This window comes from Metopolophium dirhodum, chromosome 5, assembly GCF_019925205.1.
Source record: "Metopolophium dirhodum isolate CAU chromosome 5, ASM1992520v1, whole genome shotgun sequence".
In the NCBI taxonomy this organism is placed as follows: domain Eukaryota; kingdom Metazoa; phylum Arthropoda; class Insecta; order Hemiptera; family Aphididae; genus Metopolophium; species Metopolophium dirhodum.
The window spans coordinates 20382825-20398598 of NC_083564.1; the positions used below are offsets into that span (position 1 = coordinate 20382825).

Here is a 15774-nt window from a genome sequence, read left to right on the forward strand (position 1 = left end):
GTGTTACATGACATAACATATAGGCAATTTAGGTACAACCCTGCAAACTACTGTATTAACAGGTATAAAATCATCGACAGTTAATTTTCAAGATTATTTTTTTTAGGTCCGTGTCTTGAAGTTTTATCAACTACCGATTATAAATCAAATGTTAGAAATTAGTCAAATTTCATACTTAGTAAAAGATACCGAATTAGCCATTGAAAGTTAACTTACTAATTTTCTTTTTTAATTAACCTGAAATTAACGAATTAGTTTTTCGTTTTAAGAAGTAAGTTGTTAATTTATTTTGTTTTTAATTTTATTACATTTCACTGTTTCAGTCTATTTCATTTTTATCTCAAAAAATATTCATCGTGAATTGTTTAAAGTTAAAACATTTATATTATTCCAATCTAACTTATATGGAAATACTGTATAAAATATAAGCACCATAGTCTATAATTTAGTTTTGGGTTTGAAAAAAATTAAGTACGCTGGCGATGTATAAACAAATTAATTTTTTTAACTTAATAAAAAGTTAACAAATGTGTGTATTAGCTTTTAACTTAACTGAGTTAACTTATAATTAAATTAACGTCTTGTAACTTTTAACTTTTTGTTATTGTTTCATATTAACTTTACTTAACTAGGTTAAGAAAAATCATTAACTTGCCCAGCCTTGGTATTAACTTGTTGTTTATAATGTGGCATGTGTATTTTTGTATTTTGTAGGTACTTTTGTATTTTTGGCTTCCAGATTTCCTAATTTTTCGGTTTATTTTCCTACAATTTTCTTTCATATAAACCTTGTCCTAACAATTACGAACACAACAAAAAAATTAAGCCGAATTAGTCACGTAGTTTCTGAGATTAGATGTTTCAAAGTGTAGAACCATATTTAAAAGGCAATATCAAGCAATTAAAAAGAAATAATATTTATAAAAAGAAGATAGTCTGTTGAATTTCAAATATTAAATTCTTAAATTACGACCAATTTGTAATAATTGACTATTTGATACTTGTACCTAATATGCTCGAGTAACCAATGGCAACCATTTATAGACAAAAATAAATATTACTAATATCTACTATTACTATTATAATAGTATATATACAACCAATAGCAACAATATGTATAAACAATATATTATTAAAAATACTACGCACTAGATTAGATTTGCTTTTGCGGGGAATGTTGAAATAATAAAAAAATAGCATAATACCTGCTTGTCAAGCGCGGATGTAGAATCTAAAAAAATGGGTTTCGTCTTTGTGGTATTATTTTTTTAAACAAAATATGCAAAGCAACGGATAAACATTATTATAATCATTATTATTTAGTAGGCACACTTTATGGTAGACACCTTATAATAGTGTCGAACAAATTCCCCTTCAAGCATTTCTTCGCGTCAAAAGGTATCCTATGTCTTTCTCCAAGGTCTAACCTATCTCTGTACCAAATGTCATCAAATTCAGTTTAGTGGTTTAGGGATGAAAAAGTTACATACAGACACAGTTACTTTCACATTTATAATATTAGCAATTTGTAGGTTTATGTTTATATATACATTATAAGTACTGACTGACTGATCTATCAACTCACGGTCCGAACCACTGGATGAATAGGGCTGAAGTTATAGCATCCAGATAGCTATTATGTTGTAGGCGTCTGCTAGAGCTATATATTTATATTATAATTGAAATTTTAGACTTTGTTTCTAAAATTATGTAAATAATCAATTTTTTGATTAAAAATCATGAAAATATATTATATTATGCTCGATGGTATAATATTGTGTAACGAGGCATAACGTATAGGCAATTTAGGTACACCGTTGTAAATTAGCCGTTTAGGTATGTATATGATATACCTATAATATATTATATTATATGATAATAATATATACCGATAATTACCGCATAACAGAGGTAGGTATTCACGTCCAGTGCCGTAACTCCGTGGCGCCCTTGGCGAATTTTATTTTAGCGCTTATTTTTGTTTTATTTTTTAGATATAATTTGTATATAATATAAAAATATAATAATATAACATTCTTATATGTTAATCATAATAACGCTATATTTTTTAAATAATTGAGTCTTTATAGTTAATGAGTTATAATAGATTGTTAATATTATGTAAGTCTTAGTTTACAAAAAAAAAAATCAAAAAAGCACAATATTTCTTATTACATGTAAATACATGTAATGTTATATAATATAAAATATTACAATAAATCATTAAATTATCTTTCTAGCCTTTGCTGCTGCGAAATTGTCTATAATATCATCATAGCTGATCGAATTACTAGTTTCAAATTCAATTGATAATATTCCCAAATTTGTAAGGCGCTCCTGTCCCAACGTTGAGCGTAGATAGTTTTTTATAATTTTTAATTTACTAAAACTTCGTTCACAAGAAGCCACGGTCACTGGAAGAGTAAGAACAATTCTTAGGACTATTTCTTTGTTTGGGTATATATCTTTTAAAGAATTAGAATGTATCACGTTTATAAGATCCAATGGAGATGCTGAATTTAAATCGGAAAACAGTGACAACGATTGGTGTTTGAAACATAATAGTTCTGAAACTAACTATGTTACATCTAAATCTTTTGAATATTTTATTGCTAGATCAGATGCATATTTTTTTATTATATCATCTGATTGATGATATAAGAAATGGCCGCTTAAAAATTCAAAATCAGTAGATAGTTCTTCCATTTTTTTATACCTCCATTCCATCTGAACAATTATTGAATCCATTACAGCATTAAATTCTCTTTCAAACTCTCGTTTGGAATTTATTGAATGATCATCATCCTCCGCAAGTTCTGATACCATACGTTTCTTTTTTGTCTTACGTTTTTCGGGGAAAACAGTTTTCAAATGCAGTTCTACTGCTATATTTTTTGCTACTTCAACATAAGATGCTATACCACTGTTTCGCAAATTTTTAATTATATTTACTAATCCTTTTATCATTTTATATGCGGTGTCAATTGATATATTTTTGGATTGTAAAGAGCAATTAATTCTATCAATGTTTGAGAGAATATCATTCCATATATGTAACAAACAAAAAAATTTAAAAGTTATTTGTTTTAGAAGAACAGTAGCTCCTGATACTGTATCATTATTACAGCTAGGATCGTTTGTAACATTTTGCAAAACTATATAAATATCTTTTATGTTTTTACAGAGTGCTGAAACCACATTTTTTATTCATTTAAAACAAAGTTAATTTGCTTAAATAACGCTAGCGTACTTAATTTTTTTCATATCTAAAACAAAATTATAGACTATAGTGTTTATACTTTATACATTATTTCCATGTAAGTTAGATTCGATAGATATACATTTTTAACTTTAAACAATTCACGGTAAATATTTTTTGACATGAAAACGAAATAGACTGAAATAGTGAAATGTAATAAAATTAAAAACAAAATGAATTAATTACTTCTTAAAAATGAAAAATTAATTCGTTATTTTTACGATAATTCAAAAAGAAATGTAGTCAGTTAACAGTTAACTTAATGAAAATCCAAAAGTAACTAGTTAAGATTAATGCCCAGCCTTGCACACACGTGTATAATGTTACACATTATTATAATATTGTCGTTATCACAACATAATAATATAATCATTATCATTGTAATATATTATTATTATGGCGGACGAGTCGAGTTAGCATAATCTCGCGGGTGACCGTTGCGGCGGCGGCGAACAGTGCACCGCGGCTGCAATAAGACGTATGACCATTATTAACCAGTAACCGGTATAATATTATTATATACATTCTTGCGGCGGCGGCATCGCGCGCTTTGCGAACCACTGCGTCAACGGCGGCGGTCGAATTCCTCGGCGGCCCACAAGACGGCGACGAGAGGATTGTGACCGCGACCGTCTTGCGGGGAGGAGGTAGCCGAGGGGGGGGGGACACTTTGTAGAAAGTGGTCGCGCGACTCGGCTCGGTACATAATAATATAATATTATTATCTACGCGCTTTAATAATAAAAGTGGTGGTAGGTACCTCGGATACCTATTATAACCGGTGAGACGGACCTGTGGCGGGGCCGTACGACAACAACAATAATAATATTCAACATGGCCGGTGACGCGGCGTGCGCTCGGCGCGCGGTGTTCGCCGCTCAGTAGTCCGCGATACGCGCGCCCGAGTCGACGTCCGTCCGCCGGAGATTGCGTGAAACCCGTGCGCGAGTGATATTATATATATATATATATATATTGTGTTTGTGTTTTTGTAGAGTTTTAGAATTTTTCGGTTTTGGCCGCCGTGACTATAAGTTCGGTTCACGAGTCGAAGACGCGCCGGCGGCGGGCCGTTTCCGTCGGCGTTCTCGACGGTCGTCGCCGTTATGATTATGATGCGCCGGCCGACGGCCACGACGACGAAGACGACGACGGTGAGGCACCAGCTACGGACGGGTTCGGCCGGCTGAGCGCGATGAAGTCCGCCGCTTGGATCCCGGCCGCGGCCGTCGTACTGGTCGCCCTGTGCGCCCCTCGGCCAGGTCAGTAAAAACGCTTTTTTAAAAGAACTTTCCAAGCACTATACGTACTGTACCAACTGTACCTACCCACACTTAAGTCGAGCTCCCGCAGCGTCAGGTTAGGTTAGGTGTTGAATCGCATAGAGTTTAACCCGCCAAAAATAACTTTTCGGCGACTTCGGTCGTTACATTGCAGGCGTGTAATAATTGTAGGTATGATTATTATAATATGACTCAATGTGACAGAGACGTATTATTGTGTTTTTAGATTTGTTTTCGAGGGGGGTGGGGAGAGACGTCTATTAAGGTATCTATTAAAAAACGCGTTAAATATAGAAAACGTCAGCTTACACGAGGGGTTGTTATCCGAAGTATAGACCAAACAACGTTTATCAGCTTTAGATTAATAATATATACCTATAGCTGATCATGTATGGCGTTAAATTAAATGATTTCAGTGGACTTACCCCGTCATAAGCCCCACTATAAATGTAAGCTACACGTCATATTCTTGTAATGGGTACCTAGGTATTATAATAACTATTTTTCTGAAATCTGCGGCGGAAACCCTAAAGAAATAATATGTTCGTTTTTCTCGAGCCAACAATAGTCCCTGCGTGAGCCCCTCTTAAAATATTTCAAATTTCGCAAAATCTTTTACTGCAACCTTACTGCACGGTGGTACTAAGATATACGGAGGTGCTATGTACCTACATTTCAAGGCTCTATAGCTATCATGGTCTTCACCGTACGTCGATTAGTCGATCAAGACACCTTTTATATAATGTATACAGATATGATATTACGGTAAAACGCTGCAACTCGCCCTGTATAATTACAGCAAGGTGTTCAAAAGAGTTTACACACTGACTACGGGGCAGGACTCCAAGGGTTGAACCCGATACACCTAGGTACATAATATATTATGTAGGACACTCCGAAAGCAAGTCTCCCACGAAGATCTCCCCGCGGAGCACTATGAGATCGACACGGCGATCATATATTATAATATTATTATTGTTATAGTGTACGCCGTGGTTTTCCACTATACTATTATTATAGGTACCTCTTAGGTACAGTCCATAGGTATTATTAAAATTGTGCTTATTATACACGGCTGTGTCGGTGAGGTCAAGGCGCTGGCCATAGACTATAGGTGTTTATATTTTTCATTCCAAGCTCTTTCCTCGAAACACATATTATTATTTCGTCTGCTGCTGGTCTATTGTTGTATATTATAGACTTTGCGGTTTGCGTAACGCCACCCGCGTAGACAGGCCTCGTACTCGTTACACGGTAGAAATCGTGTTATTCCAAATTTTAACCCATACAATATGATATGTTACAATATGTAGGTACTTATGACGCGATTTATCAGCTAGGTATACCTACTTTATTTTGCTAGGAGGACTGTTGTTGTGAAACAAAATCTCTAGGTACCGAACCCCGCCGGATGAGAGATTTGACGGAGTCACTACAATCGCACAAATCTCTCAGGGCCGTATTTAAGGGGTGGTGTGGAGGTAGATTTTGCAAAATAAAGTATTATTATAGATTATAGATCCCAGCCATATTTTTGATTTTAAGACATTATTATGTTTTTTTTAGAATTAACTTAAAAATATTATAATTCCTATTCATAAAAACAAAATTCGTCTAAAAATTGTAATACAAATACATATGGTAATATCTCTATATAATATAGTACATTATGTGTGTATAACAGAATTAGACAATAAATCTAATCAGTAATCGCCGTCCGCCAATCTCGCCATTTGTCATCATCTGTTAAGCCAGGTCCACTCGATAATAGACGATACTATTACAATTTTATAGATAATATACCTATCATGAATTTTGATAGTTTAAAGAGCAGTCTCTTCCGAGATGACAATATGATAGTTTGTTGATGTTGTAATTTTTTAATAGAGCTATCAAACGCACGCGGAGGGCTTATGTCACATCAAAAATTAATTTTTCTAACACTAATGACGTTTTTTTTCAGATCAATTTAAATGCCACAACATTTCTATTTATTGTTCATATAGATTAAATTTCTTTCCATTTATCCCCCCCTCCCCCACTCAAAAGTGATGTAAACGTCATTGGGATCACTATCATTAAAAACTAGAAAAACATAGGTACCTTAGGTACATAGGTAAATATAGGTACCTTCCATATATAATATCGTATTGCAATTATTATATTGTACATCATACCATTGACCGGACTCACCGCAAAACGTGTTCTAACTTGTGCGTCTCGGAATGTCTAAGTCCGGACATTGCTTAGCACGAAAGGATTATAAATCCGTTTCGAGAAAAAATACTTATTTTAGACTATATGAAAACTAGTTGCGGTCAATCAATAAGTCTGATTCAAGCAAAGAAAGTCGCATCATATGCTATCGTTAATGCGTTAGGATTTTAATAGTTAAATTATAAGTATCTATAAAGTCTATATAGGTAGTATGGTTATGAATTATGATCTGATTTGCCTATACTATTTATATGCTAAAATGTTTATTTAGGAAGTTTTTTGTGTAGATACTTGTAATGTGACATTCCTTAGATAACTTCCTAAATAGTTACTTATATATTACTTGCTGTGATTTCCAATATCGATGAGAAATGAATCCTAAGCAAATTATGATTAAAAACGTGTATTGGAAAATTTCTGATAATTGTATATTAATATGATTAACTGCGATTTTTTTTTTTTATTTGAAATCCATGTTTCAAATTAGTGGTTCACCGAATACTTTTGACCGAGTTTCGAGACTCGGGTAGAAAAAAATGGCGCACGATTCGCGGATCACTTACCGTTTATATCGTTTAGATCTGATTTCAAAAACGGGTGTATAACTCGTGAAACCGATCGTAATTTATACGGACCTAACTAAAAAAAAAATATAATTAATATTAATCAGCCACCGCGTACGTTTTATTCGAAAGTAAACGAATATATTATTATTATGGTAATAGGCACCGATTCGTATTGGGCATACTATCGCAGTAGGTACCTATAATTCTACATTTCATCGATTTTACGTACCTACTGTACAGTCACATTCAATGTTTTACACTGAAACAATTTTATCCTATTAGGTATAAATACCTACGGAATGATAATTTATTATTGTTGTTTTTTTTAATGCGTAAGTGTTGATATCAAGTAAAATATATTGAAGAAATTAAATGTAAAAGTTGATTTTTCTACAGTTGAATCCTTTCTCTTTTCGTCTTCTTGAACGCTACAAAAAAAAAAAGAGTGCAAAAATATGATTTGTTTCTAATTCGGAGTATAATTTATACGCACAATGAATAAAACCGGTCATAATGTTATTTTAACACATTACTATTTGGACCGTATAGCTCTGCTGCAGCTGTTAAACCGTTTCGATGAAAGCCTTTTGGCTATGGATCAGTTATTATATTGTACATTAAAATTTATAATTATAACTAGCTTAGGATTTACGCTGCACATGATTTTCCTTCTCGGTCGAACGAACAAAATATTATGATCGGTGTGTACCCACCTACACGTGGAACGCACGATACAACTTCTTGGTACCTAATATCTGGTTAAGTATTTCTGCCAAACCGTAAAATAAAGAGTGTATTAAGGACAATGTCGCGATAATGTGGTTATGATAATATCACAATTAATTATTAAAAAAAAATATAGTCCATACAGGATTTAGGAAATTATAATATTTTTTGAATATTTTAAAGAGCTTGAATATTTGACTAATAATATTTTATAAATATTTTCTATTCATGATAAAAAAATATTGTAATATATAATTGCATAAAAATGTTGACTTAATATTTTTATATAGTTTCCATAAAAATGTTTTTTCTAAATATATGGTTAAAATCTTTTGTAAATGTTTTTTATAAAATATTTTCAAAAATATGAACTTCTTGGCCAAAAAATATAACTAAAATATTTCCTAATTATTTACGTAACTTTTTAAAACATTTTGACAACTATACTATTTTCCTAAAAATGTTTTTACCATAGTTAGGAGATATTTGTATGCTGTGTGTGATGACTATGAATAATTGGCAAAACGTGTTGCAGAAAATCTGCAGTTTGATGCATCACCCCAAAAATATTATAATATATGTAGGTATTTATCAAACCATCGAACAACGCTGCGTATAATATTATGATGATAATTTATGTAAACCAACGATCAAGGTCGAAAGAAATATTTTAACAAGACAATATTAATATAATAAAAAATTAATATTATACAATATTTTAATGGTTAAAAATAGTAGTAGGATATTCGACGGAAAATTTATTAATAATTAACCGTGTATCCGGGTTACCGATTCGCGTAGATTTCTGTCGAATGTATATTATGAGTATAGGTACATAATATAATAATAATATCGTAGCAGACGATGTCGATGTGAGTACGACAACATATGCGTTGTCAAGGTGAACGGGCGCGTATAAGTCGAGAGTCCGGTGTATGTATAATAATATTATAATAATGTAATTTTATAATCTTATACAACCGTTGGCGGCGGACTTCACGTTGCGGAACGATTGGGGGGGGGGGGGGGGGCATAGGAGGGTTATTGCTTTCGAACACTACAGTCGCATTATTTAACCGTCGAAGGATAATACGTAGGCACGTCGTTTCGAATTCAAACGTCATAATACATACGACTTGCACAATACTAATTGTACCAGCTATACCTGGTATAATATGCTATTGACAACCGTGATTGTTGGGTGTTTACCGTGTAGGAACGACGGGCGAGCTGACATACTATTTCGCGAGTCGATTATTGCAAAAATGTCACATAATATTATGTACCGCTGCAAATTTCGATGCGCGTTGTGTATTGTGGTGTGTCGTGTGTGGTGGAAGGGGATATTGTATTACCGGGACGAGAAAATTCCGTTAAGCGAGACGCATTGCGCTTATTGTACGACGGAAGAAGTTTCCCACTTCCTCGAGTTTCGGGTACCACCCATTCCTCAGAGTGGACTATTGTATAATTATTTTTGTGGAATTTTTTTAGAGGGCTTTACATTTTTAGGTTTAATTTTCTTCCACGCCACAATAATTAAGTGAGTCGCTTATTGTATGAATTATTTGTTGGTCAGAGTGTGCTAGTCGGCCAACTATATTCTAGCCACATATCGAGTGCAGTTGACGTTTTAAAAAAAAAAAACATACCCACTCAAAACTATTTGATTATTGGATTTTGGATTATAAATTTGTCAGGGGCATACCTAATTGATATACAATTTTCACATTTAGTAAATAATATACCTATATATTATATACACTATACAGCTAACCACCGTGATTCAGTTCAAAAAATTAAATTACTTAAATAGTTAAATATAATAATAGTTTGTTCCGTTTTTCATATAAATTAGTTTAGTAAATTATTTAAGAAAATTGAGAGTTTTAATATACTATATTGTTAATTCGTTTAACGTGATTTTGGCTAGAACAATTTTCTGGGGTCGGGGAGCGATAATTATTTCGATACTGTCAGCGTACCGATTTGCAAAAGTTATTTATTAAACTTGTTAAACGCGGTATTCGGCGTAAAATATTAAAACTCGTTTTAAGACTTAATTAAGGTTAATAAAAAAAAAACAAAAGCGTAACTCGTTTTACATGTACAAAAAAAATTAAATGCACATCGTAGACTTAACTTTGATGCTTGTCTATATACTTGTCACTTCGCCACTGTGCCTGTCGCGTCGATCGTCGGTATCCCGGCACAGCCGACATCGTATTATTATATTATTTCTATAATAGCAGCAGGCAGGACTTACGTGCGTTGCTTGATAATTAACGAACGGATCAACATGTATATATAATATATATGCACTATATAATAATATATACCTGGGTATAGTTGACGCGGCCGATTGCAGGACCGTAACCGCTGCAGCGTCCGTTCTCGGCGGGTATACGTTTGATGGTATACCTACTATTATATTGGCTGCGGTGTTATTTTATAGGTCGTCGTATATTATTATATAGGCATGTGACGCCGAGTAAATAATATGAGCATACAATCCAATACGACGCGTTTCACGCCGGTTTCAAGGAATGATGAAACGGTCGTAAAATAACGTTTCCGCGGCTGTAGACAATAATAATAATATTATATCCACCGTATACGTACGTGTATAGTATATTATAGTCGTCTCGTGTTGGAAAACGCTAACGTTAAGGAGGGATTTACGATGTCATTCGTCTCAGACGACCACGACCTTACCTTTGAGACGTACGCGATGCGTCGATACGATAATAATAATAATATTATTGTGAATATCGGGACGAAGTGTGCTTGAACTGTTGTACCTGTGTAATAATAATAATCCGATCGAAACGCGAGCGCGTATATATACAATATAATTCAAAAATTCCTTCTCTGATACAATTATATTAGGTTCATATAGTTGTAGACAACGTTGTCATGATATTTTTGTGGCAGCGGAAGACTTCTGTGTTTTATGAAAACCAAGCTTGGGCATAACCGAGTTAAAAAGTTAAAGTTAAGTTAAAATTAAGTTAATTTTCCATTCAACTTAACTTTTTAACATTTAATTTTTATTAACTTAACTAATTTTTATTGATATAAATTTAATAAATAACGAGTCAAATCCAAGTTACGATAATTTATAAACAATTAAATTATAAATATAATACAATTATTATAGATGATACATGTTGCGTAAACATTCACTTTTTATTATTTAAAATGGTATTATTGGCTAATTATAAATTTAAAAAATAAATAACTTAATTTAAGTTAGTAAGTTAATTGTAAGTTTCCTTATAACTTTTAACTTAACGGAGTTAAAAAAAATTAGGATAACTATTAACTATATAAACTCTCTAAAATATTTTCTATCGACTTAACTTAAGGGTCCCGGTGCCAGTTTTTCAAAATTTCCGCAATTCTATAAAATTTGAAAATTAAATTTTATATTTTAGTTACCACTTCAATTATAAGACTTTTCCATTACGAAAAAAATAACGAATAACTCTCAAGCTTTGTAGAATGTACAGATTTTGATGACAATTTTTTATCTGAAAGAAGAAGACTTCCTACAGCCCGCATCGATCTCTGATTTTGTATTTTATTTCAAATAATTTTATTAAAAAAATTGTAAAAAAATGCTTTTTACCTCGTATTTTTTTTAGACATATGATAAAGTTTGAGAATAAAATATTGAAAAACAGAGATCGATGTGGGCTGTAGAATATTTACCTCTAGCAATTAAAAAAAAATTATGAAATTTGATTGATTCTACAAGGCGGTATCGTTATTCCCGCAGAGTGTATTTTTGAGGACAAAATGGTATCGCCACCGGACGTCTAACCCAATTAAAAATTATCATTAACTTGCCCAGGCTTGATGAAAACGAGGTTCGATCCGGCCGACACGAAAACTATTTTATATATACCACTATATAATATTTCGTTACAAAATACAGTAATTCTGATGGACGACATGATTAATAATTATTACTATATTAAATATTTAAATATAATATTATACACATTATGATTATGTATACCCATCAATATTATTATAATTTAACGTATAACAATATGAATCGTGTTTTTCGGGACATAATAATATACCCTGATTCCCCTTGGGAAACGATCTGTATAAATATAATACTGCAGCATGTCGAGAGTTCCGCGTCATCGTCGAATCGTTTTCTCGACACTTAATCGTCAGAATAATAGATCGACAACACAGTATAATAATACAGTTCCTGTATACTTGAATAAACGTCATGGATTAAGGTGAACACGGTGTAAAAATTATAATATTATATAATTGGGACGTTTACCTAGGAAACCGGGAGAAAAAAAATTGTGTTCGACGCGAGCTCGTCAACATGAATTCAAGGGCGGAAATTAGTGTATACTTTAATATTATATAATATATGTACTATATTTCTTTCAGTATACCGTGATATAGAAATAGCGTTTAATTTTTTTAATGATTAACATCAACACGGGGTGTCGGGGTCCCGTACACATTTATCAACCATTAGTCATAATGATATTCCTCAAACATAGAATAAGGGTGTGGGTTCATAGGTATCAGTTTTCCGGGGAAACGGAACTATTTTCGTCGCGATTTCAGTCAAGCTGTCAAACCTTTCACAATATGTCACAATATTCTACTGTGGCAGTGTAATATAACACTATCTACTACCGCAGTAATAAATTTAATTATACTTACCTAAAGTATGTAGCTGTAACTGTATAAAATATTAAAAATTGTCAATACGACGTCAAAGTGTCGTGCGAAAAAATTAAGCTATGATGCGTAAGCACTAAAATACACTCAAATATTTTTAGACAAATATTTTGCTTCTCATTACACGAAATCAAAAATGTTGTACCCAGCTAATTAAGCAATTATGTATAATTAAAACATATATTTGTTTTTAAAAAATGTATCTTATCATAACATAAATATTCAAAACTAAAAACATATTATATTTTATAACGTTATAGGAAATGGGAATACGTACCTATTATATTTTTTCAACTTATGTCTTACATGCGTATATTATTAAGTGATTGAGTAGTACGTATTTCAAAGTAGGTAGGTTTGCTGCATGTAATAGATTCGGCACAGATGATCTGTTATTAGTTGTTATGTGGCACGTATCATTTTGTCCTAGTCTGTAAATCTATATATGCATCTTTACCACTATTTGGTCGTTTTACGCACGTTCGCGATTCCGAAAAACACATCCTTGGAATTGAAATGACAGCAATATTTATACCTCTTATGGAAATGAAATACATCGACATTCTTCATCATCGGTCATCGATATATCTGACCAGACTGTGACCGTCAATGACGTTGTGATTGATATTATTAATTATTATTAAACTGTACGCGTATACTCGAGCTATGTCGACTTTATATAGAAACGGTTAACTTCCTAAATAGGTATAACTAATTTAGCTCATTTTCAACAATCGATTCTGTATATTATTATAGAACGAGCTATGTATAAAATAACTTATTATAATAAGCACAATATTAGGGGTGGTCGAGTGAGAGCTATGAGACAAGGACAACGCATTGCTCGAATTAATCCCCCCTCCCACCACCCCAAAAATCAAGCAAACACTATCACGTGGTATATTATGTGAATATATTACGCAAATGTTGAAATGTTTAATAGTATATAATAGTAGTTGAACCCACTAAACAAAATTTAAAAGATCATGATATCGAATTTCTCGAGAGGTGATTAAAAGGAATGTGTAATATAAATACAATTATAATAATAATAATATAAACACGCGTAATAAAAATTATTGTTTTATCATAATATTATGGTTGGGTTACCTATAACCTATAACCTTAGGGGTATATAATAGGTTTAAGCACGAGTGCCGCTGTGTATATAAGTAACTAATATTATACGTCTGTCACCTATACAATAATAATATTATAACAAAACTTAATTTTGTCGCGTGTCGCGAGAGTGTTAGCTATATTTTCCGAACGATTTTCCGTTTCTGGATATACGAAAACAGCACGATGACGGACGCCACAGCTATATAGTACGTATTAATAATAGTCGACTATCGTACATCTTTCTCGGGCGAAATTTTGGTGTTTTTTTTTATACCTACCCGCGTCGTATATAATAACATAACGATAGTTATTATTTTATCACCATATTGTAGTCATTATTTAACTGCCGTTATATAGGCACGTTTTCGATTCTACGACGGCGTATACATAGCAGCTGCAGTGTATATTATACACGCGCACCTATTATATTCATGTCGCCACGCATTGTTCTATGCGCGAACAGCTCGTTGCCGAAGCAGTTGGGTCACGGTAAAATTTCCCGAAACGAAACAATATATAAAATTATGCAGCGCGCGTACACGGTTATGACACCGCCTGTAACGATATAGGTACCGAGGTATATAGGACATTTTTTAAACAATTTTTTTTACGTAACCGACGGACGGGTGCGTGTTTCTAGCCTAGGCGGGGGCATTAACTTGTTAAAAAGTTAAAGTTAAAACGTTATTATTTTTGTTTTGAACCTATTAACTTATTCAGTTAAAATGATTATTGTTTTAACTTACCTTTTTATAGTGAATTATCATTGTCATGCAGTTAATATATTTTCTTTTCATGTCTGCGGAACCAACTAGACAATACTGATTCGATGACTCTTTTTCGATTTGGTAATTTTTTTTCTAATGAGGTATATCTTATAATAATCTAATTTTTTACACAGTGTTAAACGTCTTGATAAATGTTTATGTAAATCAAAATAAAGGGCAGTTTATGACTTGAAAAATTTTTTTTTACTGAGTTAAGTTAAGTTTATTTTCTATCTCAACTTTAAACTTATCTAGTTATATTTTTTTTTGTTAATTTTTAACTTAACTAAAAGAAATTTAATTAAATTAACTTCACTTGCCACAGTTAATTATTTTCATTAATTTGCCCACCTTTGTAGGTACCTAATACCTATATACAGTGTGTATGTCGTGTTTGTCGATATTAGTAGTTCACATTATATATTAGATGTATATAGTTTCGTGTCGAGAACTTTTTAGACATATCGCTGGCCGACCGAGGGGTAGCAAGCCAGCGTTTAAGTCTATTGGGCTCAAAACGATAAATGATCCTCCGCTGAGGCAACTGCGTGCAGTTTACCGTCGTCGTTAAATTCTCTAATGTTTTTACCGGAACACGTCATCATTGTTTTGTACGTGTATTACTATATTGTACAAGTAAAACCTCTCTATTTGTTCGCATGATATCGTTTTTTTGCTTCCGGAAAAAACCGCACAAGTGTTTACCCTACAAAATATGAACCTATATGCAACTAGACCTCCAATTCCGGGGTTCGTTAAAATTATGGACACATTACAAAACTCTCATGATAACTATACATTTCATTCAAATATTTTATATTTTTCTCTACAATTATTTTATATGACAACTGTTGTTTAAGATACCAATGTATTTTGTTCTATTTATTAATTATGAAATACATAGATTTCAAAAAATAAAACATCAAATATTTAGTAGATACTTTGAAAAAGTGTATTGGGGGACATTTTGGGAGTGATAAAGATTTCTTTGCACCTTCTCATTGCGCCTATCCAATGTGGCAATGTATTATAATCATCCTATAATATTTATACAGAAATATTTTGTGTATCAATAAAGTAAAAATCATCTGTAATATTGCATGGTTGTTGAG

General features: G+C 32.5%; 1 protein-coding gene across 1 annotated transcript in view; it reads left to right on the forward strand.

Moving 5' to 3' along the window:
- Positions 1 to 4103: 4103 nt before the first annotated feature.
- The window catches only part of LOC132944977 (tyrosine kinase receptor Cad96Ca), a 35707-nt gene continuing 24036 nt past the window's right edge, over positions 4104 to 15774 (forward strand). Inside the window, exon 1 of the mRNA XM_061014557.1 lies at positions 4104 to 4521. Within this exon, the coding sequence (XP_060870540.1) occupies positions 4455 to 4521 (67 nt within the window). The 5' untranslated portion in view covers positions 4104 to 4454. The remainder of the gene's footprint in view (positions 4522 to 15774) is intronic.